This window comes from Pan paniscus, chromosome 14 (genome assembly GCF_029289425.2).
Source record: "Pan paniscus chromosome 14, NHGRI_mPanPan1-v2.0_pri, whole genome shotgun sequence".
Classification (NCBI taxonomy): Eukaryota; Metazoa; Chordata; class Mammalia; order Primates; family Hominidae; genus Pan; species Pan paniscus.
This window is the reverse complement of record NC_073263.2, coordinates 31,642,977-31,670,290: the sequence shown is the minus strand read 5'-3', so window position 1 is coordinate 31,670,290 and position 27,314 is coordinate 31,642,977. Positions and strand designations below refer to the sequence as shown.

The window sequence follows — 27,314 nt, the reverse complement described above, 5'->3', positions numbered from 1 at the left end:
TGAAAACTTCCCTCTGAACTCTCATCAACCTAGTTTTTAGAAACAAAGATTATGGAGTAAAAAGTACAGGCTGTATTGTCAGAAACAATAAATTACAGTCTTGGCTCCTTCAGGTTTTAGTCATATAATATTGGGAAACTTCTGAGACTCACCATTATTATCATCTCTATATTAAATATAATATCATAGTAAATATAATGTTATATATCCTATAGATATACTTAATATTAACATAATAGTATATTAATATTAATACAATAGTATATTTAATGTTAATATAATTTAACTTAACATAATATTAATATATTATATTTAATGTTAGTATAATTTAATATTATATTTAATATTACTATATTATATTTAATATAGAGATAATACCTTCTTGGAGTTGCCGGAAGGACTGAGTGATGTCAGGTGAGATAATATGAGAAGGGGCTGGGTAAACTATAAAGTATTACATGAATTTTTTTTGCTTCTATTTCTAGCAAGAAGAAAATGAATCATGGGCTGGTTAGGTAGAGGAGTAAAAAGGGCCATTAGGATTAGGCAGTGAAACAGTAGATACCCAGCTCTATATACCCTGTTGTTCATGCCAGTGACATTTAGAAGAAAGAACTTGATACAAATATCATTTAAACAGGAACCAACTGTATGTTGTTCAAAGGATGCACTTAGCATAGTACCTATCACATATAAGTACTAAATAAATGCTATCTCTACTATTACAACTACTCCTACAATTATAGCAATGGAGTCTGAACCACTCAAGGTGGCATCTCCAGCATATTCTTTTCCCATAGACAGACTTCTGTGGCAACCCAGATTAAAATCCTACTGTTTGGAATAAAATTATATAATTTGAATGTTTAATGCCAAAGGACTAAGAGACCTTGCTATATTCATGGCCTTACCATTGGAACTGAAATTCTTATAGTTTGTTGGTTGAAACAGCAGATGAGCACTGTTTTAGTGCTGCTGAGATTGGTAATTGATAAAGAACAAAAATGTACTCATCACAGTTCTGGAGGCTGGGAAGTCCAAGATCAAGTCACCAGCAGGTTCAGTGTCTGGTGAAGGTTCGGTCTCTACTTCCAAGATGGCTCCTTGAACACTGTGTCCTCACATGGAGAAAGGACCAAAAGAGAGGAGCTCCCTCTGTCAAGACCTTTTATAAGAGCACCTAATCCCATTCACAAGGGAGGGGCCCTCATGGGAAAATTACCACTTAAAGGCCCTACCTCTTGATACTATCGCATTAACAGCAGCTGAATTTTGGAGGGTACACATTTGAACCACAGTAAGCACCTTCAAAAGCTATTATGCTTTGCCAACTTTTTCCCCACTGAATCTACAGGTGGACCAACTTTAGTCAAGTTTCTCTATGGCTTTACATTAGTCTGTTCTCACACTGGTAATAAAGACATACCAGAAACTGGGTAATTTATAAAGGAAAGAAGTTTAATTGGCTCACGGTTCTGCATGGCTGGGAGGCCGCACAATCATGGCACAGGGGTGAATGAGGAGCAAAGTCACGTCTTACAATGGCAGCAGGCAAGAGAGAGCATATGCAGGGGAACTCTTCTTTATAAAACCATCAAATCTCATGAGATTTATTCACTATCACGAGAATAGCATGGGGAAGACTGGCCCCCCATGATTTGATTACCTCTCACTGGGTCCCTCCCATGACACGTGGGAATTATGGGAGCTACAATTCGAGGAGAGATTTGGGTGGGGACACAGCCAAACCATATCAGGCCTGAAAGTCTTGCTATCACTTTAAAACTGGACTAGATTTTGTGGCTTGTCCTCTCTCACAGTTCATTTGTGAGTTTATGATGTAATGATCAGAGGACAATCCTATGTGACCTATTTGAAAGTTCTTAGTGACCATCTTACTATTGATTCACACTTAAAGTGTCTTTAATACATAGAGATATGTTACAGGGCAGGGCTTCTCAAGCATTAATGTGCATGTGAGTCACCTGGGAGTTTTGTTAGGTGGCGGGTGCAGCAGTTCTGGGGCCAGGCTGACAGTCTGCATTTCTAGCAAGCTCCCAGGTGATGCTGATGACACAGATCCATGGACAACACTTGGAGACGCAAAGTTAAAAGTGATATAGCTAATTAAGTGACAAAGGTGGGATTTAAACCCAGGTTTGTCTAATTCCAAAGGTCATGTCTTTTCCACAATACTGAGATTCAGAAATAGAAAGCTGAGTAACAAATAAGAAATTGTGTTTAAGCCTAGTTATTTGGGATTACTATGATCTGCAAAGTTAAAATTTAGAACGATTTTCTCCGAGGATAAAGAGAGGTATATTAAGCTGGAGAAAAATGTTTTTGAAGAAAGGACAGTGATAATTTAATAAGATAAAGAGACAAAGAATATAAAATAGAGCGGAAAGCTAATAAAAGACAGGTGATAAGTATTTACTTTTTTTTTTCGAGATGGGGTCTCACTGTTACCCAGGTTTGAGTGCAGTGGCGTGAACTCGGCTCAACTGCAACCTCCACCTCCTCAAGTGATCCTCCCACCTCAGCATCCTGAATAGCTGGGACCACAGGCATGTGCCACTATGCCTGGCTAATTCTTTTGTATTTTTGATAGCAGCAAGGTTTCGCCATGTTTCCCAGTCTGGTCTCGAACTCTTGGGCTCAGGAGATCCACCTGCCTCGGCCTCTCAAAGTGCTGGAATTACAGATGTGAGTCACTGCGCCTAGCACTATTTATTCTTTTTTTTTTCTTATTATACTTTAAGTTTTAGAGTACATGTGCACAACGTGCAGGTTTGTTACATATATACACATGTGCCATGTTGGTGTGCTGCACCCATTAACTCGTCATTTAACATTAGGTATATCTCCTAATGCTATCCCTCCCCCTTCCCTCCACCCGACAACAGGCCCTGGTGTGTGATGTTCCCCTTCCTGTGTCCATGTGTTCTCACTGTTCAATTCCCACCTATGAGTGAGAACATGCGGTGTTTGGTTTTTTGTCCTTGTGATAGTTTGCTGAGAATGATATTTATTCTTAAAAAGCCACAACTTGCCACATTTCCAAAATGGTAACCCCAAATATCATATACCGTATTCACCAAGGGTCTCTGACCACCTCGGCACCTGCCAGGTGACAACAACAATGGACAATGTGACAAGAGAAGATAGTGTCATGGCACAAAGAGATGAGGCCCATCTTCCATTTCACCAGCATTCTGGAAAATGGCTAGCTTGGCTGGCAATAGACCTAGCCCAGAGCCACGCCACCCTTGCAGGGCTGGCTGTGAGCATAAACCTGTGAGGTCTCCTGCACAGAACAGCTCATAAAATAGAAAACAAAGGATTTTGTCTGTACAGTCATGGTGTTTCTGGATCATACAAGTCTAAATTTGTACAGCCAGGGAGACTTCCTCTGGATTTCATATTAAAGGCAGTTTCAAAGCCCAACAGAAAGTGTATACACTGTGTGGTTTTCATTAGACCATAAAAACACCGTACTAGCACAAGCCAGGGAATATCTAGCAGTATTTTGTATCTGACGTTGGCACCAACTGAGGTTTTTGAAGAACATAATGTCCTTTTTGTCATTAACTGCAAAAGTTTAGGAAACTTCATAAACATACCTCCAGCCTCCTTGGATGTCCTGTTATCCATCATTTTTAAACATGCCTAGGGCCTTCCTGGTTACTGAACCAGAATCTATCAGATCCTGATTTCATATGTTTATTACCTACTGTTTAGAGTTGAATGTTCTTTACTAGTGCTAACCTATTTTCAAAGGACTTACCTTGTATTTATTCTGTCTTAAATCATTTTGTTCATGTATTATTTTCTCTATTAGAATCTAAGATCCTATACTGTTTTATACTTATTTTGAGGTAGTATCTTTCTCACAAGACTCTGAATTCTTGAAGACCTAAAACTTATCTTAGATTTTGTATCACCAGTACCTAGCACAGCGTCAAGCAAATAGTAGGCCTTCAAAAAAATGTTGCATGAAAACAAGAATAAGCTCTAGTGCAGAGATCTGATCATCACATAGTATCATTCATTTAGAAGAATCTCAAGTTTTTAAAGGCATGGAATTTCCTTTAAACTCTCTTTTCTTGGTTTCTTTAATTCTGATATGTAAAGATTTAGGAAATAATCAATTGAAGACCTACTCATATTATCCCAATACTTTCCAGTTCTTTTTGATTCTAACCAATAGACATTTACTGAACAGCTATAAACCACAACCATGAAAACGGCAGGGTACAGTTCTTAAGACCACATACCCATATCCTTTTTGAGGATGTTCATCCGTACAACAATAGTGAGCATGCAGGCCTTGCCTTGCGTGAATGCTGAAATAAAGGAAAACTAGTATATAACATATGTATCACATACCTGATCAAATTGGGGGTCTTCTCCACGTTGCAGAGATTTTGTCAATGGCTTTTCCTAGAAAGAAAAAGAATATATGCAAGAATAATTATTAGAGTCTCTTAAATAGTATAAAAGAAATGCCATTATTGTTCCATTTTTTCTCACTCATTTTTCTCATTATGGAATGAGGAGGCGCCAATTTTTAAATGAGTGAGGTATTCTCCCTTAGGTATTGTAACCATAGTAGTTATGTTTGATCATTACTGCCACGACTCTTGCTATTCATCTTAATACATGTCTCTTTGACCAAAACATTAAGAATCTGATACTTAGGGAAACTCAAAACTACAATGAGATATCACCTCATACCTGTCATAAGGACTTTTATCAAAAAGACAAAAGATAATAAATGTTGGCAAACATGCAGAGAAAAGAGAACTCTTGTATATTGTTAGTGGGAATGTAAATTAGTGGAGCCACTGTGGAAAAAAGTATGGAGGATTTTGAAAAAATTAAAAATAGAGCTACCATATGATCCAGCAATTCAGCTTCTGGGTATGTATCCAAAGAAAATAAAATCAGTATCTTGAAAGATATCTGCATGCTCATGTTAACTGCAGCATTATTCACAATAACCAAAATATAGAGTCAGTCTAAGTATCCATCAGTGGATGAATGGATAAAGAAAATGTGCTACATATATATACAATGGAAGACGATTTAGCCTTAAAAAAGAAGGAAATCCTGTTATTTTTGACAACATGGACGAACCTGGAGTATTATTATTACGCTGAGTGTATAAGCCAGGCACAGAAAGACAAATACTGCAGAATCTCACATAAACCTGAAATCAAAAAAAGTCAAATTCATGGAAGCAGAGACTAGAATGGTAGTTACCAGGGGCTGGTGAGAGAGGAATGAGAGGAAATGGAAGATGTTGATCAAAGAGTACAGAGTTTCATTTAGATAGGAAGAATAAGTTCTGGAGAGCTACTGTATAGCATGGTGACTGCAGTTAATAATGTATTGTGCTATGGCCTCAATGTATCCCCCCAAAATTCATACGCTGAAACCTTCAAGGTGATGGTGTCAAGAGGTGGGGCCTTTGGGAGGAGATTAAATTGTGAGGGCAGAACCCTCCTGAGTGGGATCAGTAAGAGGCCCTAGGGAGCTTGTTCTCCCCTTCTGCCATGTGAAGATGCAGCGGGAAGGCACCATCTATAAAGAAAGGGGGAACTCACCAGCAACCAAATATCCCTGTGCTTTGATCTTGGACTTCTGGGTATCCAAAACTCTGAGCAATAGATGTCTATTGTTGATAAGCCATCTATTTTATAGTAATTTGTTACAGCAGCCTGAATGGACTAAGACACATTGAATACTTGAAAACTGCTGAGAAAGTAGATTTCTAAATGTTCTCATCACAAAAAAAATTTACGTAATGTGATAGAAATGTTAATTAGCTTGGTTTACTCATTATACATATATCAAAACATCATGTTGTAACACCATAAATAAACTTTTTATTTGCCAATTTTATAAAAAGAATCTGATGCCATAAGTGGTCCTATGTCTTCAATAGCAACAACATAATAAAAACTGTAAAATTTATTTGAAAAATTTAATATTTATCTTGGGACTTGACAGATAATAAAAAGTTGAGGCCAGGCGCATTGGCTCACGTCTGTAATCCCAGCACTTTGGGAGGCTGAGGCGGGCAGAACACGAGGTCAAGAGATGGAGACCATCCTGGTCAACACGGTGAAATCCTGTCTCTACTAAAAATACAAAAATTAGCTGGGCAAGGTGGTGTGTGCCCGTAATCCCAGCTACTCGGGAGGCTGAGGCAGGAGAATTACTTGAACCCAAGATTGCTCCAGGGCACTCCAGCCTGGTGACAGAGCAAGACTCCATCTTAAAAAATAAAAATAAATAAAATAAAATAAAAATAAAAGTTGAAAGCAATTCACTATTCCAAGTCCCTAGATTTAGAAGCAAAGTAAGGTTTATTTATTAGACTGGTACTGAGGGAGAACCTACCAATCATACATTTACTAGGTGTAACTGGTGAATTTGGGGCATGTGATTTTTCTTGCACCACATCTAGTTCTCTGCAAAAATAATATCAGTAGTAACAAGAGTCTACTACAGAAACAATTCACCTTAATTATTGCATCTTTGTTTACATTAGGAAGCCTTAACTGATCTTCCAGCAGAGCATTTTTTTCAATTCAAAGAGTTTAATTCAGACATTATTGACATTTTGAGAACTCCAAAAAATGTAACTCAAAGCAAGACCTCAGTTTTCCAGACCGAAATTTCTGAGGAAAATATTCATCATGAATAGTTTTCTGTTTTCAATGCATTTCAGAAAGAAATTGTTACATATCTGGTAGAAGGATTTGAAGTATCTATTGTAAGTAAATTAATTACATGGGAAATGTTCATTCACACAAAGGAAATAGAGGTTTTATGCTGACTGTATTATACGTTTTCAAAATTGTATTTCTTTGTGCTCTTTCAGAGAGCTTTTTAAAACTCGGACAACTTGAATTTTTAATTATAGAATAATATATATTGCTAATTCACCCTTTCCAAAATGACTCAACTCACGCAGTATTGCTTTTTAAGCCTCCAGCAGAGCATTTTATGTTACTTATCCTTATTTGTGTGTGTGTGTGTTAGTGTGTGTATGTATGTGTGTGTGTATATACATATATCTCTGTATTTTAGATGAATACACATTTTGAACCTGTATATATATACATATATATACATATATATATATGTCTTTGTTATGGAAGTTCATTCTGATCCAAAATTTGGTTTAGGATTGGAAACAATGCAAAAGTTATATATCAAAAAATATTAAGTTTTACTTTGGCCAATGCAGGTTCCCTAGCAAGACTCCATTTATATGTACCTGCTCAAATAGACCCTCTCACTGTGGGTCTAATCATTTCTCCAATCCTCTCCTCCACTCACAAAGATGATCTTTACCTAAGGCATATACAAGCCCCACCCCTGCCCCAACTGTCTTTGTTCTTGAAGAAACGCACATGATGGTCTTATCCTGCAAGTCTGAGGTTTCACCAAGAGCCTTACAAATCAACTACTCTGTCTCCATTGCAAAATATACAGGTTCAAAATGTGTATTCATGTAAAATACAGAGAATACTGTGTTCTTATGGGTAACATTTTCTGTTCAAAGTATACTATCTAGATATAATGAATAGATACTATATGTTTATTCATCACTCAACAGTGACTGAGGGTTCACAATGTGTCAAATGCTACATGCCGGGGTGGAACACTGAAGAACACACGATACCCGCTACTGGGGAGAAGAGTCGAGTCTGAGAGGGGAAATGTGGTTAATTTCCTCTTATGAGTGTTGTCTCTACTTGTTCATTATTCAAACGTCAGCTGAACTATCACTTCTTCAGGGAAGCCCTTCTCTGAGCCATCCCCTAACACCTGGTGTCTCTCCCTGTACATGCCTGGAAAGCCTCATGTATTTGTCCTTTCACTGACCTTACCATGGAGTAAAGTCACATCACAGTCATCATCTTGTGCAATTACACATTCATGAGTGAGGCACCGAGCACCATCCCTGCTAGGTGGCAGGCCCCAGAAATGCAGAGAACTCTGTTTCTTTCAACACTTAAAGTCACAGGACAGAGCATGGCTTGCCTGACATGCAGCATTCCACCTGACATGTGGCATGTGACACGCTGCGAACCTTCAGACACTGTTGATTGATGAATACATATAGTATTTATTCATTATATCTAAATAGTATACTTTGAACAGAAAATGTTTGTTTACCCATAAAAACACAGTATTCTCTGTATTTTAGATGAATACACATTTTGAACCTGTATATTTTGCAATGGAGACAGAGTAGTTGGAATTTGTAAGGCTCCTGATGAAACCTCAGGCTTGTAGGTGAGACCACCATGCGCATTTCGCTTGGTGCTGGCTACGCATTTGCCAAATTAATAGAAGTTCTAGGACAGTGGTGTCCAGTTTCTTCAAATATGAAAATCCCTTTATTTTCTGTGTATATGTCTTGTTTTAAGTTTTAAATTTTTTTAAAAATACTTTTTATTGTGGTAAAATATACATAGCAGAAGATTTAGCACTTTAAAGTGTAGAAATCAGTGGCACTAAGTACATTCAAATGTTGTTCAAACATCATCATTATCTATTTTATGAAGATTCCTTTTAGTTCCAGAAATGTTCAAAAACTTCTTAACCAACACACACACACACACACACACACACTCCAAACATATAAGATAGTAATTTTATTTTAGAATCTATTGTTTAAAACTATACACAATGACAGAGAGCTAATACTACAGCTCCAATGATACTTTTAAATGGTTCTGGGCCGGGCACGGTGGCTTACGGCTATAATCCCAGCACTTTGGGAGGCCGAGGTGGGCGGATCACCTGATGTTGGGAGTTCAAGACCAGCCTGGCCAACATGGTGAAACCCTGTCTTTACTAAAAACACACAAACTAGCTGGGTGTGGTGGCGGGCACCTGTAATCCCAGCTACTAGGGAGGCTGAGGTGGGAGAATCGCTTGAACCAGGAGGTGGAGGTTGCAGTGAGCCAAGATCATGCCACTGCACTCCAGCCTGGGGCCACAGAGCAAGACTCCATCTCAAAAAAAAAAAAAAAAAAAAAAAGGAAAAAAAGGTTCTGTACTAGAGTAGCAATAATACCTCTTTTATACATACTAGAAACATGGGAATACATCTATATGGGAGACCTTAAAACTCAGACAAATGATAACTCAGCACACCTGTGGGTCTGTAGACCCCTACAACAACTCAGGAGTTCACATAGTGGGAGCACAGAAGGCAATCCTCTTTCACTACTACCTAAAAGAAGATCCTGCCACAGCGGGGAAAGAAAGGTGACTGTGTCCACCCACATCCCAAAGCTCCCCATACCTACCTAAAAGTTATTTTTGTCCCACTACAAATTAGATGGGAAGCTGATAAACATGGTATTTTACACTTACACATTTTTGCATACATATGAAGGAAACAACATATTGTCAGGCTCACTTTCTCCAATAAGCAAAGTTGATATATATATAAGTTGTTGCTATACATAAAAGTCAAAAGTCCATTAGCTAAGAACTTGGGGTCAATGCCTCAATAAAATAACATGCTAAGTTTTCCTTAACTATTTTTACACAAATATACTATCTTTTTTTTTTTTTTGAGACAGAGTCTTGCTCTGTCACCCAGGCTGAATGGCAGTGGCATGATCTCAGCTCACTGCCGCCTCTGCCTCCTGCATTCAAGAGATTCTCCTGCCTCAGCCTCAGCCTCAGGCTCTGGAGTAGATGGGATCACAGGCACGTGCCACCATGCCTGGCTAATTTTTGTATTTTTAGTAGAGACGGGGTTTTGCCATGTTGGCCTGGCTGGTCTCGAACCCCTGACCTCAGGTGATCCGCCCACCTGGGCCTCCCAAACTGCTAGGATTACAGGCGTGCCACTGCATCTGCACACAAATATACTGTCTTAATCATATTCTTTGAAGACTCAGCTTAAATGTCATTTCCCAGATGAAGCCCCTCCCCAGTTTTCCCTAGCAGAGTCACCTGTTAGTTGTCACACAGTACTTTATTTGCACCTATTCTTGTTAGCATTCCCACCATGTTGTAACTTGTCTGTCTCCTCCAAACCCCTAGTACACAGTTGGAAGTTATCAGGGTGTGTTAAATGGCTGACTACAACTGTATGCATTTGGAAAGATAGCTTTGCGAACAGAGAATCAGGTTCACATTTTAACATTACCAAGATTATCTTTGCATCAACATAGATTTTATCAGTGAGATGAGGCTTAAGAGTACACCTAGGGGACAGAATACCATAGTGGCTAAAAAATAAAGAGAACAAAAGATGAAAGGAAGAAAGGGAGAAAGGGAAAGAATATAAGAAAGAGGGAAGAAAGAAAGGATGAGTGAAGAAATAAAGACAGGAAGGAGGGAGGGGAGGAAAAAAGGAAGGAAGAAAGATGGAAGGAAGGAAAGAGGGAATAAAAGAAAGGGAAGAAAGGAAGGATGGAGGAAGAAAGAAAAGAGGGGAGGAAGGATAGAGAGATAAAAAGAGAGGAAAGGATAGAGGCAAACTTGCTCCAGCTCAGAAGAGAGCCATCTGAATACAAGGGAAAGATCCGTAAGTCTCAGGCCTGCTTCAGAAAAGAGACTTGTAAATCTAAGACCTCAAAATATGAAATTACTACAAGAAAACATTGGGGAAAATCTCCAGGACATTGGTCTGGGCAAATTTTCTTGAGTAGTACCCCACAAGCACAGGCAACCCAAGCAAAAATTAACAAATGGGATCACATCAAGTTAAAAAGCTTCCACACAGCAGCCAGGCAGGGTGGCTCACGCCTATAATCTCAGCACTTTGGGAGGCCAAGGTGGGTGGATCACGAGGTCAGGAGTTCGAGACCAGGCTGACCAACATGGTGAAATCCCGTCTCTACCAAAAATACAAAATTAGCTGGGCTGGGGGCGCATGCCTGTAATCCCAGCCACTTGGGAGGCTGAGGCAGTGAATTGCTGGAACCCAGGAGGCAGAGGTTGCAGTCAGTGAGCCAAGACTGTGCCACTGCACTCCAGCCTGGGCGACAGAGTGAGACTCCGTCTCAAAAAAAAAAAAAAAAAAAAAGCTTCCATACAGCAAAGGAAACAATCAACAAAGTGAAGAGACAATCCACAGAACAGGAGAAAATATTTGCAAACTATGCATCTGACATGGATTAAGAACCAAAATATACACGGATTTCAAACAACCCTATGGGAAAAAAACCTAATCATCTGATCAAAAAATGGGCAAAAGACTTGACTAGACATTTCTTAAAAGAATACAAATGGCAAACATGAATATGAAAGGTGCTCAACATCACTGATCATCAGAGAAATGCAAGTCAAAACTACAGTGAGAAACCATCACAACCCAGTTAAAATGGCTTATATCCAAAAGACAGGCAACAACAAATGCTGGCAAGCATATGGAGAAAAGGGAACCTTCATACACTGGTTGGTGGGAATGTAAATTAGTACAACCACTATGGAGAACAGTTCGGAGGTTTCTCAAAAAACTAGAAATAGAGCTACCATATGATCCAGCAATCTTTTCCAAATACTGAGAGGAAATCAGTATTTGGAAAAGATATCTGCACTCCCACATTTGTTGCAGCTCTGTGCACAATAGCCAAGATTTAGAAGCAACCTAAGTGTCCATCAACAGATGAATGGATAAAGAAAATGTGACACATATACACGATGAAGTACTATTCAGCCATAAAAAAGAAATGAGATCCTGTCATTTGCAACAACATGGATGGAACTGGAGGTCATTAAGTGAAGTAAGCCAAGCACAGAAAGACAAACATTGCATGTTCTCACTTACTTGTGGGATCTAAAGATTAAAACAATTGAACTCATAGACATAGAGTAGAAGGATGTTTATTAGAGGCTGGGAAGGATAGTGGGGGGTTAGTGGGGAGGTGGGGATGGTTAATGGGTAAAAAAAAAAGTTAGAAAGAATGAATAAGACCTAGTATTTGATAACACAACAGGGTGATGATAGCGAATAATAATTTAATTGTGCACTTTAAAGTAACTAAAAGAGCGTAACTGAACTGTTTGTAACACAAAGGATAATGCTTCAGGGGATGGACACCCATTCTCCATGATGTGATTATTATGCATTGCATGCCTATATCAAAACATCTCATGTACCCTATAAATATATACACCTACTATGTACCCACAAAAAATAAAAATAAAAAATAAAGAAAAGAAAAGAGAACTGTAGAGGTATGCTTCTGCTTGCAGTTCTACTGCAGCACACCAGTTGCATGAAATCCAAGATCTTCACATTCAGATATCCTGGTTTTTAAAGAGCATTAAATAAGTAGTAAAGCAAAATTAGCACAGAATACACAATAGGTATTTAACCAACAAGTGGAAACAGATTATGGCAAAGGAAGCTCAAAATAATGATGCCATTCATCAAGTAAGAACAGTATACTTCAAGTAAGAATAGAAAGACTTCATATACTTTAAAAATTTGTCTTTGTTCTATATTTTGGTACAATTTTATTTATGTACTGAAGTTTCATGAATTGAATTGAATATGTTTATTTTCACAAAATCATTCTGAAAAAGCATAACTTTGGGGTGATGGGTCCCTGAAAGTTCTTAGCTGGCTAAAGCTGAAGACCTTAGGTCTGACCAGATGCCCCAGCTCACTGAGTGACAGTGAACAAATGAGGACCTGGGGCCCTGGGAAAACCCAAAATACTGAGACTTGGCGCTGAACATCAGTGGCTGCTCACAGCACAAAAAAAGTGAAACCCAGACATTACGTCCCTTCTGATGGAAGAAAGCAGTATGAAATAGTCTTGACTAAACAAACAAACAACAAGCTCAAACCTGAATCTAACCAGGCCTTTCTATCTAATTTCCAATTTTTAGGAAATACAGGGGTTAGAGGAATATATTACATTACGCCAAAAAGATGTAATCAGCCACATCCAGACTGAAGGAAAGAGCGGGAAAGAAAGACGTTTCCTCAATAAATAAGTTTTGAGAGGGTAAAAAAAAGAGAAATGGAGGGGGAGTCTGTTGATTTCTTTAAAAGTCTACTGCAATGTGTGGACCTTATTTGGATCCTGACTCAAATATTTTGTTAAAAGAAAATATGACATTCATGATACAATTGGCAGTTTGAACACATGGGAGATTTGATGATGTTAAGGGATTGTTGTAAGTTTTTTAGATGTAGTAATAGTATTGCAGTTTTGTTTAGAGAAGAATTTTTTTAGAGATACATATGGAAATGCTTAGAGATGAGATGATTTTGTTTCTAGTATTCACTTCAAGTAATATCAGGGGAAGGTTCAGGGAGTGTGTAACGAATTGGCTATGAGTTGATAATTGTTGAAGATGACCATTAGGTTCATTGTGCTATTCTGTTTGCATATGTTTATGTTTTAAATTCTTTAGAAAAAACAAACAACAAAAACTAAAAACAGGAGGTCGTGATGCATCACTTATCATCACTGTTAAAATCTTACAATGTCTCGTTTTTAAAGATGACATAAGATACTCTCAAAACTTATTCTAATAGCAATTCTCCAATTTTTTTGATCTTTTCCTGGTGGAGCTATAAAACGGACCACTGTTCATTTCTCCCCATTTGCAGACTGGATTTGGGTGGCCAAATCTCAGAGATACCTCACCTGCTGCGTGAGAAGTAAGATGTAGTCCTCAGTTCGCACTCTGGGTTTCTCTTTGAGTTTTCTCCCTCTGAATCAGAGACTACTGCTGTCCCAACCCACGCAAGGGGAATTTTCTCCTGCGCTGAAGAATTCTGCAGGAGTTTCAGTATTTCCATAGGAATACAGCTGTTTGTGCTTCTCACACCCTGAGGAGTTCCAATCTTCCCTACTCTCAGCTTAAAAAAATACAGACTTTAAACACTCCTTGTGTCCACATCTAACTAAGAAGGGCAGAGGAAAGCCATCGCCCTCTACCTTAATTTTCAAACAATTTTGGTGTACACTAATTACATCTTCACTTCACAATCTTTTCATATCATACATCTTTGTAATCTTTAGGAGGAAAGAAAGATGGCCAGACAGACAGGCCACAGTCACTTAGAAGTCTAGAGGGAGTCTGATATATCAAGACGTGTTTTATTTGAGGTATTATACAAGGGGTCATTTAATACAAATAACTTTCTACTTCTAACTTTTTAGTGGCCTTCCAAAATTTCAAGTGTGCTCCACACAGGTAAGATTTCACTAATCTAGAAAGATCCAAAGTATTACTGCCCTCAGAGATATTTCTTTTTTAAAAATGTGTTTACATTTAAGGGGTAGAAGTGCAGTTTTGTTACATGGATATACTGCGTTGTGGTGACATCTGGGCATTTAGAGAGATTTCAATGAATGTGTTTAACCCAGCAATGCTATTGGAGTTAATATGAGATTATTCAATTAGTTAAATATATCACTAACCTTGCTTAAGATGCTATTTTAAAGTCTTTTAATTATTACAACAGTGGATGTAGCAGTTAAGGGTGTGGGCTTTGAAATCTGAGAGACCTGAGTTTGAATCCTAGGTCCTCACAACTTATGGCCCTTTCTTAACTTCTCTAAGCTTCAGTTATCTTTTAGAAAAAATGAGGATACACATAATCAGTTGAGGGTTTTGATATCAGCAGCAGTGAAATTTTATAATATAAATGTCTGGTCTTAGTGGTTAATAAAGAATTTCAGAATGGAACTACCACCATTAGGATCTCTCTTCTTCACCAGAACACGGGAAGATGCCTAGTGGTGAGCTTCCTCACCCCATGTGGTGGCACCCTTCACAGTAGAGAGCTGTGGACCCAACTGTGAAAATGCACCAAAGCATTTTGTTCAGAACTATCTACACCCAGCCGCAGGCACTCTACTTCGTATGAACCAAAGAATAACGGGGTCCCAAATGTTTTCATGTCTGACATCTTTGTCTCATCAGATCTCATTTGTGCCAACTTTGACTCAAGTTTGGAAAAACATCTAAAGAGTGAGCCTGAAGACTCACAGTTCTGAATACTGACCATTACTCCCCAAATGACTTCCCCATCATGACGGGTAATCGGCGCCCCACTGGTGTGATTAATCTTGAAGATGTACTCTGGTCATGTCAATTGACTGACTGCATGGATCACTGGACTTCTGGTGGAAGACTTAGTCCCCTTGATAACCTGCCTCAGTTTGTAAAAATGGACATCACCCTATGACATCCTGAGTAGGTTTCTAATAACTAATGAGAAATAGTCAAAACCCTGACAAAACTTCTCCCCTTTTATTCCATTTAGTTATTAAAATGAATTTTCTTAAGCGAAATAATAAATGCTGCCTTTCACCTAAAATACTGGGGAAAAAGAAACAAAAGAGAATGATACAGAAGACACAGCACAAATAAATCCAAGGTACTATCAGGTAAGATGCTGCCGAGTACCCTATGCTATGAAAACTGAAGGCAGATGTAAATCTGGAAGAATATGTTGGCACTTTTTTTTTAAGCAAAATCTCTTGAGATAATCTGTCCTATTTGCAGTGGTTTTGCTCATTTCAGTGGAGCCTATTTCTCTGCCACATTTAACAATCCTAAGTACAAATCCATTATTTGAACAGTGGAAGAGAAACTTCAATTAAATTCAGCTACAAAGTTAATCTTCATTTTAATTGAACAAAAGAGCAGCTCTCATAGGCATTCTTTAAAAAAGAAAAAAAAAGAACTACAGCAGCTACTAAGAAATGTAAGATACAACCTTCATTTGTTTGTTTCTGGGTAACTTTCTATTTTGTTGGTCTTTTAAATTTTATTTGTCCCAATATACCCCTCTAACTGTGCATGTTATGTTCACTCAGTAGACTTTCAGTGTCTACTACAGTGTGTGTGGATGGATGTTTTCCTGTCTCCTTCAGGACATGGCTCCATCAGCCAGCTCCTCAGTGACCCCTGTCTTCCACCCTTCCCTTCTCTTCGGTCTTTCTCTCAGCTATCAACATGCTTAAACCTTTTCATCGTAGTGCCTGCCTTGACCACACATCCACCTCTGGCTGTGGTTTCCTTTTTTTTTTTTTTTTTTTTTTGAGATGGAGTCTAGCTCTGTCGCCCAGGCTGCTAGAGTGCAGTGGTGCCACCTCGGCTCACTGCAACCTCCGACTTCCGGGTTCACGCCATTCTCCCGCCTCAGCCTCCCGAGTAGTTGGGACTACAGGCGCCCACCACCACGCCTGGCTAATTTTTTATATTTTTAGTAGAGACGGGGTTCCACCGTGTTAGCCAGGATGGTCTTGATCTCCTGACCTCGTGATCCACCCGCCTCGGCCTCCCAAAGTGCTGGGATTACAGGCATGAGCCAAGGCGCCCGGCTGTGGTTTCCTTTCTAACCCTCTTCTCATATTCAGTTCTCCAATGGGTGGTCTACACTTCCTGTCTTTCTTTCCTCTCCTATTCAAAATGTCTTCAACTACTTGCAATCTGGCCTTTCTTTCACCACTAAAATTAGTCTCCCTAGGGACCCCAGTAACTTTCCAAATGGCAAATCTGGTGGCCATTTTTCATGCTGGATCTTTTAGCTGCAATGTTCACTCCCTTCTTTCCACTTGAATTGCCCTCCACCTCCCATCTGTTCTCCTCCTACTTCTTAGACATTCCTTCTTCTTTTTTTCTTTTTTTGGAGACAAGGTCTCACTCTGTCACTTAGGCTGGAGTGGAGAGCAGTGGTGTTAACACGGCTTACTGCAGCCTCATTCAAATGGTCCTCCCACCTCAGCCTCTGGAAGCACAGGCAAGTGCCACCACGCCTGGCTAATTTTTTTGTTTTTATTTTTTTGTAGATAGAGATGGGGGGTCTCACCACGTTGCACAGGCTGGTCTCAAACTCCTGGACTCAAACAATTTTCCCACCTCAGCCTCCCAAGGTGCTGGGATTACAGGTGTGAGCCACTGTGCCCACCAGACATTCCTTCTCTGTGGCCTGCATAGTCTTTTTTCCTTGAATGTTCGCATTCTTCATGGGTGAATCATCTTGGGAAAGCCTACAGGAATATTCCAACCCCCCTGCCTTCAACTTATGTGATTACAACTTAGGAATTGAGTAGAAATTCCCAAAAGCATCAGGAAATATTATCAAATAGAATATTGTGTTTTAAGAAATTTTAAAAGTCAGAATATACTAGATATGTATGTAAGCAACAGTAAAAATACCTAATAAAACAAGTCTTATTGTTAGCATGACCGTAGAAATCAAAATTTGTGCCGGTTAAAATTGCTACAATGCTATAGTAAAACTTGCTATTGCTGAAAACTGTACTGATGATTTTCAGGAATGTCAAAATGCAAAATGTTGTGTGGAAACACAGCAATATTACATCACAGTGACCTTAAGAATGAGCCATTGTTACTTGGTATTATGCCATTATTATTGAATGTATTTTTATTGGTATTTTCTGTCACTCTAAAACATATACTTCCAGATGATCTTTTGTTTGTATTAGAAAGGATGTCTTTGTAAATAGTACAAAGAACATATCATCAGAAAAACTAGACCGAAAATGAGGAACTACCTTTGTCTGGTTTTGTATTCTCAAAAAAAGGAAACTTCGATAATCTCTTCATAAAGTCACCAGAAATAAAAATAAAAATAAAAATTATGGCCTTATCCATGAATGAATTGAATTGGATACTATTAAATTGAAGTAAAAAGCCCTCTGATATTTTTTATTACCTGGTGATATTTTCACATCATTTATTTGCTATAAGGTTCAATCAAACTTTTACTATGGTGGTGTATTAAATTTCATTTCACATCTGAAAAAGTTCCATTTAGGAGCCACAGAAGAAATGTGTTTCATCTACATGTCTCCAAGCATACTCATAATAAAGAAAACAAACTTATGAGCTCATCTGAAAGATCACCTCATTCAGCAGTTAAATTGAATCTTTTTAGCTACTAACAATGCTATGTTTCTGGGTTAGGGTGAATTTTCAAGTTTTTGGTGAATATCTTTATAGATTATTTAAGGGACGTTCCAGGCTAAGCTGTTTTGCTAAGAAACAGCTATTTTAAAAGTTATTTATTTATAATTTGAAAACTAGCCAGTATGTTGTCAAGTGTGATATAAATATTCCCTATCTGACCAGCAATGTTTTAGTCTCTTTTCAGGACAGCATTGCTTTGATTCTATCACTACACTCAACAGGGAGCTACATGAAATTACATTTACTCTATATTTCCCTTATTTGGTCTGTTGAAGCAACAGCAGCCTCTATTTAAAGAGGAGTTTGACCAACAAGACTAGCTGATTATCCTTCTGGGAAGCTGACTGGAATCCACAGTGCAGAAAGACATTAAGGCTGGCATTTCTGCTATTTACACATCCTTAGTCAACAGACATGTAACCTTTGCTTAGTATAGGAAGATTGGCATGTAGAGCAGTGCAGAAAAACAACCAACTTGCAAATGGGCATGATAAAATATTATGAAATATCATATGGCTGAGGTTAGTAAATGGTGATAAGCCTATGAAGATGATTAATTACAATCAATTTTATGAAGATCTGCCATATAAAGATCCAAACTTAATTAGAGGTAGTCATTCTGTCCTTTAGCACAGCAGAATTTCCCAATTCATAAATTACTAAAATATTAAAAAGGGTTCCGGATGAAAGGATCTGAAATTTTCTGATATCTAGAAGTCTGCACACACATCACTCATGTGAATGAATGAAATACAAGACTATGGATGAATGTTCAATCTCTAGATGGCCCAGAGGTGAAAAAACCTCTTTTACACCTAAAAATAGGGTGTATCCTAAGTTCAGTCTCTTACTTCTCATCAGATATGGTCTAAAATCACAAGAGGAAGCTGGGACGAGTATGTATGTCACTTGCCAAAGGACTTGCTTACTTAGACCCACAGTCCCATTCATCAAAATGACCAGAACCATTCATCATATACCATCTGTTGGTGGTGGGCCACCAGTGTCCTACTTAACTTCAGGGGTAACAGGAGAGTTGTCCTGATGCCAGCTTTGTAACATCAACACACAGGAGGAGTTGGAAGCCTCAGACTCTGGGCCAAGGAACAAAGGTATGTCAACAACGTTACTGCCTGAACCTGGAACAACACTAGCAAGCAGTAATGCTGTCATTAGCTAATTGCCTGGCCTTTCAGTGTTTGTGCCGGCTGGCCATGACTGATGTTCCTACAGGTTTGTTCTTAAGCATGACATATTTCATTACAGATTCATGATGTGTGATGCAATAGAGTTTGGCATCCTGGATTCTTCAGACTGGGTACCCCAAGAAAATAGTTTGTGTTACTTTGAGTTTACTTCTTTCATGTTAGCAAACCAGCTAGATCATGTTCTATTATTTTTAAGCCTCCATTCCAGCATGACACAGTTAGCACCTTTATGAATTATCACTCTGTTTGTCAGCCCACACCTGTGCTCCTAACTCAGCACAGGGGCAATGTCTAAAATATCCTGCCTGCATCTTGTCCGTTAACTATTTTGTGAACAAGGCTACTAAGGCTCAAGCAATCTCAATAATGAAAATCCCCATTTTCACTCATCTTTCATCATAAAAAGTGTTTTTGAATTCCAGGGTGTTGGATGAAGATAAGCACAGCTCTCATTCTTAGTCTCTGCTGAAGGACAAGATTAAAGTTAGCTTTTTTTTTAAGTCAAGTGGACTTAAAAAAAAACTTTTCGTTTTTCCAGGTTTCAAAATCAAAACACAGTAAATTACTTTCTTTCTGAGTAATTCTTTGTCAGGCAAGTTAGAATTTCTTTTTCTTCTTACCGTTGACATTTTATGCTGATAGACTAGATCCAGATGGAATTCCTGGCCCAATCCCCAATTTAGCTTCCACTGCAGCTCCTGGAAGGGACAATGGGAGATTAAACCTGGATAGACTCACTAATAAGTGAGTTTAAACCCAGGGATTTAAACCCAGGGAACTTAAGAGTTTAAACCCAGGGGTTTGAGAGTGAATGCTGCTTTTATTTCATTTGTTTTATACACTAGAGTGAAAACGGCCTGGCTGCTATCCTTTCATAGACGAGAAAACAATGACAGATCACACGTAAGTGACTTTGCCAGAAGCACAGGTTAGTGGCAGGGCTATAATAAAAAACCAATTTTCTTGTGTATTGGTCAAGTTATAGGGAGGGGCGTGGACAAAAGCCTAAGAAGTGTGATTGAAAATTCTTGAAATTTTCTAAACTTGGTTTACTTAGCTGAGTAATCCAGCCTTTCATATTTTGGGCTGCCTGGCCATTATGCGGTTCTTATTTTTTTCTGAGACCCCTACTCTCAAGAACCAATGAAATTTCCTCTTTGAAAGCCTTTGAAAACCCTCAGAGGCAGACTTACCTCAAATCCCTGGTTTTACTGCCTAGGTCTTCACAATTCACACCTGGGTAGGCCTCAAGTATTTTGCTGGAAATACAGTGAGATCGTTGGGGATGTTGTCTTCTCTTAAGTACTTTGTTTGCCTCTGTCATCTCCCAAAGCATGAGCACCGGGAGGGCCAAGACCAGGTCTGCTGAAAGGAGCTGTGGTTGTGCCTCTGTCAATGCCATGGCAGAGCTCAGGACAGGCACCTGACAGTATTGATAAATGGCAACAGCAGACAGTCAAGTCCCCTGCTCAAGCCTCCATTATGTTTGCGTGAACACAAAGAGAGGAAGCACCAGGCTGACTTCTGAGGAAATATACCAGAAATTCATCTCAGCCCTCCAATGACGATAATGAGGAGGGTGGTGATGAGGACAAATGAGCATCTCCTACATGCTCAGGAGTGTATCAGGGGCTCCACACACTCCCTCTAATCCTCTCAACCACCCTATGAGCTGGGTACTGTTACTTCCATTTTGCAAATGAGAAAAAAAGGAGGTTGACTGGCTGGTCCAAGGTCACACAACACTAAAGAGGTGGAAGCAGGAGTCAAATCTGGATCAGTCAGAATGAAAAGCTGTTTTGTCTTTAACTTTATCTCTTTTGTCCATTCGATCTACAAAGTCAAAATTGATAGCAGCACTTGAATTCAGAAAAACTGGAGAGTCTTGTTTTTGGAAAGAGCTTACTGAGAAGGTAATTGCCTGTGACTACAGTAATAGATGCTATATAGACAGACTCATAGAGAATGAGAGCATATATTCTGATACTGTGTCTGATCACTAAGAGTCACCTGTTGCTGGAGTCAGTGTGAGGAGAAGGTGACCATATCAATGAATAAAGAGGTATCCTTAGATGCCTGAAAATAGGAGGCTGAGAATCAATGCCTCTTGTACTCAGCACATTTTAGGGCATTCATCTGTGCAAAGAACAGAACAAAATCTATTATTATTAGTTTATTAGTTTAGAGTTGGCAAGGTGACCTCTGGAAACACACAGGTTCCAATAAAGACATTCTTTTCAAGCTATTATATTAATGTTTCATTCATTCATTCAAAAAACATTTACTGTCTATGATACGCAAACACTGTCCTAAACATGGGGACATGGGATATGTGTGTGTGTGTGTTTGCATGTGTGTATGTGTCAAGATGCATCCCACACAGATATTGCCTCCAAGGAACTTACAGGCTAACACATTGCTTCTTCAACTTAAGAGAAAATCTCTGCCCCTACCCCACCACAACAAAAAATACACTATGATCTGGTATGCACATGCACAACTGAAAGTATCATAAAATGTTTACCCTTAAAACTTGTAATATACTCTGGTATTTACTAGTTTAGTCTATACTAATTACTCTAATTCAATGAGGACAGAATAGTTTGCAAGACAGAATGATACAGTAGCTTAGATAAAGTAAAGAATTGCAGATACGTATAAGTTGTTTTATCATAAGCATGATTGTGTGGAGATAGCAGGGAAGAAATCAAGCCAAGCTTTTCAGATGATGAGATTTTGGATTGGGCCTTAAAAAGGGTAGGCAGAATGAGAAGCTGAGTGGCATTCCAGGAAGAGGGGTCAGCATGCATAAACGCATGGTGGCAGACAAGAAACCTGGGTTCATAAAGGTATGTGGTGGGAGTAAGATCAGTTTGGGCCAAATCAAGGAGTGAAAAAGAATGAAATGAAAGTTTTGTGCAAGAAATTTAATGGACAGGGTTGTATTTAGAGGAGATTCACAGATGAGATCAGAGGAGGAAAAATTGGTGACAGGCCCCTTATTCTTCCTTTTACTCACCTTGAGGACACCCCACCTCACCATGAGCTTCACAGAGCAAAGGCCAACTCTGGCTTTATCTGCATGGGAAGCAAACTGAGAATTCTGCAGAGGACACAGGCAGGACGATGGGCTCAGATAACCCAAAAGCTCACATGGAGTAAGTGCTTGGAAATATTGAATGAAATATAACATTTTTGTTTTAAAAAAAGGTATAGAAATGAGTTCACAAGAAAGGAAAAGGGAAAGGAAAAACAGGAGGGAGTGAGGTAGCATAGTAGCTATCCAGGGAGAGGACTGTTTGTTTCATTATCCTAGAGGCTTTCTTTATTGTCCACTGGGGGATAGGAAACAGTGATGTGGGCCCTGAGAGGTGGGACATAGAAAATAAGATGCCTTACATAAAGTCTGGTCCTAAACAATGGACTAGGGAAAAATCTATGCACCATTAAAAGAAGATGAAACGATGTTCCCAGTGGTCTCTGGTTGAGTTCTATGTAAAATAACAAGAAAAAAAAATTCACATCCAAGAATTTGAAACCACAGGCCAAAGTCTTACAAGTTTGAGATATACAGTTGTGTCATCTTCTAGGTGCAGAAAGTAACCAGATATTTGGCCCCGGACAGCAATAACTCTGGGCAACAGAAGGGGCAAAAGCAAAACCGTGCTGGAGAAACACTCTCACAACCGTGGATGCAAGGAAAACTCACAGAAAAAGAGGCTCAATGAAAGAATTCACAACAAAAAATTTCAAAGTACATAAAAAGAAATCCATCATGGGCAAGAATTAGCAGGCACAACAAACAGAAGAGTTAGCAGACACAACAAGTAGTGTTATAACAGAACAATAAAGACACATTCAAGGTGATTGAAGACATAAAAGCAAAGTTGTAATCTTAAAAAAGAAACAAAATACAACGAAAATAAGAAGCCTAAGTAGACTTTCAAAGAGAACTAAATAGCACTTCCAGGAATAAAATATATAGTCATCAAAATTAAAATTCTCAATAGGTAGGTAAAACAGATTATATAGCCTAAGAGAACATTAATGAATTGGAAGACAGATCTGAAAAAACTACTCAGAATGCAGAAGAGACAAAGAGGTAGAATAATAAAAGATGGGTAAAAAGATATGCAATGTAGCATAAGAAAGTCCAATTTACATCAAATAGAAGTACCAGAAAAAGAGAAGAGGGAAAATGGAAAAATGATGACATTCATATAATTAATAGTTAAGAGTTTTCCAGAATTGATGAAAAGATATAAATCCTCAATTTAAGAAGCACAAGAGTCTCAAACAAGAAAATAAAAATAAATGCACATCCAAACACAGTGTAGTGAAACTTCAGAATACCAAAGACAAAGAAAAAAACTATAAAAGTAAACAGGGAAAAAAGTAAAGAACCCACAAAGAAATAACAAATTCACGACAGACTTTTCAACAGCAATGATAAGGCAACACAGTGAAATAAAGATTCAAATGTCAGAGGGAGAATGAATTTCAACGTAGAATTCTATTCCCAGCTGAACCATCACTGATAAATGAGGGAGAAATAAAGACATTCAGATGAACAAGACTGAGTAATTTACCACCCACTGATTCTTACTTAAAGAACTGAAAAAGATTCACTTTGGGAAGAAGAAAACTGAGTTCAGAGGGAAGGAGGAGGATGCAAGAAGGAATTGTATCCATTATTTATTTTCTGCAGTTTTTATCTTTGGAAATAAAAATATAAAAGAGACACAGATGACCCCATTAGCTTGTTTAGAACACTTTGCTTGGGAAAGGTGAAATAATGATAAGACTGGACAAGAACAAATGCTATTAAATGTCCCCATGAAGCAATAAAAATAGAATAAAATTATTGACTTATCCATAAATATTCATGAATATGACCTGAGCATCTTTTGGGTACAAAGAGCCATTCTGCAGAACAAGAGAAAGATATTTACAAAGAAACAAATCTAAAATTTGTTTTGTGGAACATTTTTATTTCCTGTTTTTTTTTTTTTAAAGTTAGCTATCTGGATATTGCAAAGTCATAAATAAAACCTTACGCTTTAATTTAAAGTTGTACATAATCTGCTCCACACAAGCTAATGGGTGTGAAATTCCGAGTTAGTCTTTTAAAAATAAAACTGAAAAATACAGATTCCTGAGTAGTCCCCCAAATAGTAAATCTTTACTTCCAAGTTTTTGAAAATTACCTTTGCCATCCCCGTACAAGTCGTATTTAGTTAAGAATAATAGAATACAATTTTGTGATTTGATACAAACCCACATAAATTCAGGGTTTTAAAGCATTCAATGTCTTTGGAAAAGAAGCTAACTCAACAAGAGAAATAGTAGAGGACATTTAATAGAATTCACCTTAAGTGTACTCTACATACATCAAAAATAACACCTCTTGTTGCAGCTACAGGACAAAATGCCAAATGCACATTCACACTTCTAGAATCAGCTGACAAGCCTCTGAATCCATTCACATTTGCTGGCCTACAAGTAGGCAAAAATAAGGACAGAAAATTACTAAGCATTTTTCAGCAGACAAGAAAAGAATATGACACAGAAGCTTACATTTCTGCCAAAAAATCAAAGGGGAATAAAAAGGCCAGAGGTAGTGGCTCACGCCTGTAATCCCAGCACTTTGGGAGGCCAAGACGGGAGGATCACCTGAGGTCATGAGTTCGAGACCAGGCTGGCCAACATGGTGAAACTCCGTCTCTACTAAAAATATAAAAATTAGCTGGGTGTGGTGGCGCACGCTTATAGTCCTAGCTACTAAGGAAGCTGAGGCACAAGAATTAATTGAACCCGGGAAGCCGAGGTTGTGGTGAGCCAAAATTGCGCCACTGCACTGAGGTCTGGGTGATAGAGCAAAAAAGTCTCTTTTTATAAAAAACAATAATACTAAAACTGATTAGATTCATCTCTTCAGCTAAAAACATCAAGTGTGTCTTGTTGGCCATCAACACCCAGAAGAATCCCTCACTCTAAGCACATAAGGAAGATTTCCTTATGACAAGAACTTACACTTTAAAATTTTTTTCTTGTTTGGGGACATTTTAGTTGTTTCATAGAGAGGAACAAAAATGTCTACTTCTATTAAAAGAATGCTATGGCACATGTACATTTTTCAGATCTAATCCTTATTCCAAGAAGAAAAAACAAACTCCACGCAAACAAATTCCAACCTGAGTTAAGAGGGAAAATGTTAAATCCAAACTATTTTACTTCACAAATTCTTAAAAAACAGTAAACTATTATTTTGGAAACATGGATGGTTGAAAAGGTGTCAGGACCTAGCTGTGTAAGCATCTCTTTGAACTTTCGTACAACTTCACAGCTCCTCAGGAAAATGCATTAGGACACACAATTTCAAAGGGACTAGACCTGTCATTTTTGCACTTTTCTAGGGCTACAGGGTGAAATGAATCTTTATTGTGCCTCACTACTGTCTCTTTAAACTGACCCACATCCTCTGAAATGGAGGTAGCTTCCCTCCCTCCACCAGGGGAGGAGTCTGGGCTGCCTCAGTGTCTCTCAAGGGGTTGGAGGCTCCAAGGGTCAGCCCTGTTCTGGGCAATGGGACTTTGGATACTTGAGGTGGCTGACTCAAGTTACAGAAGAGTCCTGTGTTGGTTTAAGAAGTTAGCAACAGTATCTGCAACAGTGCCTCTACATGAAGAGGACCATGCAAAGACTGACAATAAAGTATAGAGGGGTTCAGATGTGGGTTCTGAAGCCACCTAGTTTGAGTTTAAATCAACACTGTGTGACCTTGAGTATTTACTTAACCTTCTCTGTGCCAACTTTCCCCATCTGTAAGCAGGAAATAAATGCTATCTACCTAAGGTCATTGTGAAGATTAAAGGAGGTAATAAGTTGTGCACAATGCCTAGTACATAGTAAGTACACCACAGATATCAGCTATTATTAGTAGTAAGAGGAGCAGAAACATAAAAACATGAGTGAATGGAAATAAAGGTCCTGTAGTAAGGATGAGTTTAGATGATTTAAACTGTAAAAGCAAGAAACATTTCCCATAATTATGGAAATTCAATAAATGAAGAGAACTTTATGAACAGAATGGATAAATGTAACATCCACTGATATAATAAAAATTTTAATGTGCAAAGTTTGTAACTTTCAGGTAAACACACTTAACAAACATTCTTGAATTCTGATTCCCAAACCTTATGTTGTAATTCTTGTAAGGGTCATTTTTAACAGATGATGTGCATCATCTGTTACATATTTTCAGAGATGTGTATTGCAGGCTTAAGAATATTGTATTTAATTATTTTAAGTTATTATTCTGCAAAGCAAACCTCTGATTATCTTCTTATTGCCCCAGTAACCTCACAGGAGGTACAAAGTCACCCTTCACAGAAACAGCTGTGTCACTCTGAATTCCTTTCCTTTTCTTTTATGGTGTGTGGCCCTGCCAAGGTTAGAAAACAAGTAATCTGAATCTACCAATTGCGCTTCCTTCCTTCCTGACTGTCCTTTGGAGAGATTCAGTGCTCTTTAGAGTCCTATTAGAGCAATCAATGTAAGGCAGACTCATGCCTGCCTTATTTTCTAGCAGAAGCATCTGCAACTGAAGACCCTCACATCCAAGGGCATCATGTGTCTAATGAGGGAACTAAAGGTAAGTAAGTCAAGAATTTATAGTCTTCCAAGTTTTAGAAATGGAAGTGGTATTTCTGAACGACTCATCAAAACAATTTCTCTGACAATATGGTACCAAGGCCTTAACTTCTCAAACTCGAAGTCCACACAGCCACCTGAACAAAATGATTTTTCTTGTCATCTACTTTAAAAACTGGACAAAAGATTTTGCCATATATATATATATGAGATATATATATATCACAGAGACTCTGAACACAATTTTTCTGTGATTGATACTTCTTTGATACTTCTTCTTGTTAAATTATGCTTTTTAGTCCAAAATGCAGCAGTGAAGCATGCTACTGAATAGTATTTGCTGAAGATCGTTTTAAAATCCTCAACACTCAAATTGTTTCTCTTAGATCAGGGAACCTAACTATTATCTTTAAAACATTACCTATGATATTAAAGAACCTTTACAAACCAGAGGAAAAGCAATCCATCTTTTGTTATAGTGTTTAAATCTAGTAT

At 38.3% G+C, this 27,314-nt stretch overlaps 1 protein-coding gene across 4 annotated transcripts in view; it reads right to left on the bottom strand.

Moving 5' to 3' along the window:
• The window catches only part of FRY (FRY microtubule binding protein), a 448,961-nt gene that overhangs the window by 190,108 nt on the left and 231,539 nt on the right, over positions 1 to 27,314 (bottom strand). For all 4 annotated transcript variants that reach the window (XM_055096587.2, XM_055096586.2, XM_034936539.3 and 1 more), the window contains one exon: positions 4,390 to 4,443. In XM_055096587.2, the coding sequence (XP_054952562.1) occupies positions 4,390 to 4,443 (54 nt within the window). The remainder of the gene's footprint in view (positions 1 to 4,389; positions 4,444 to 27,314) is intronic.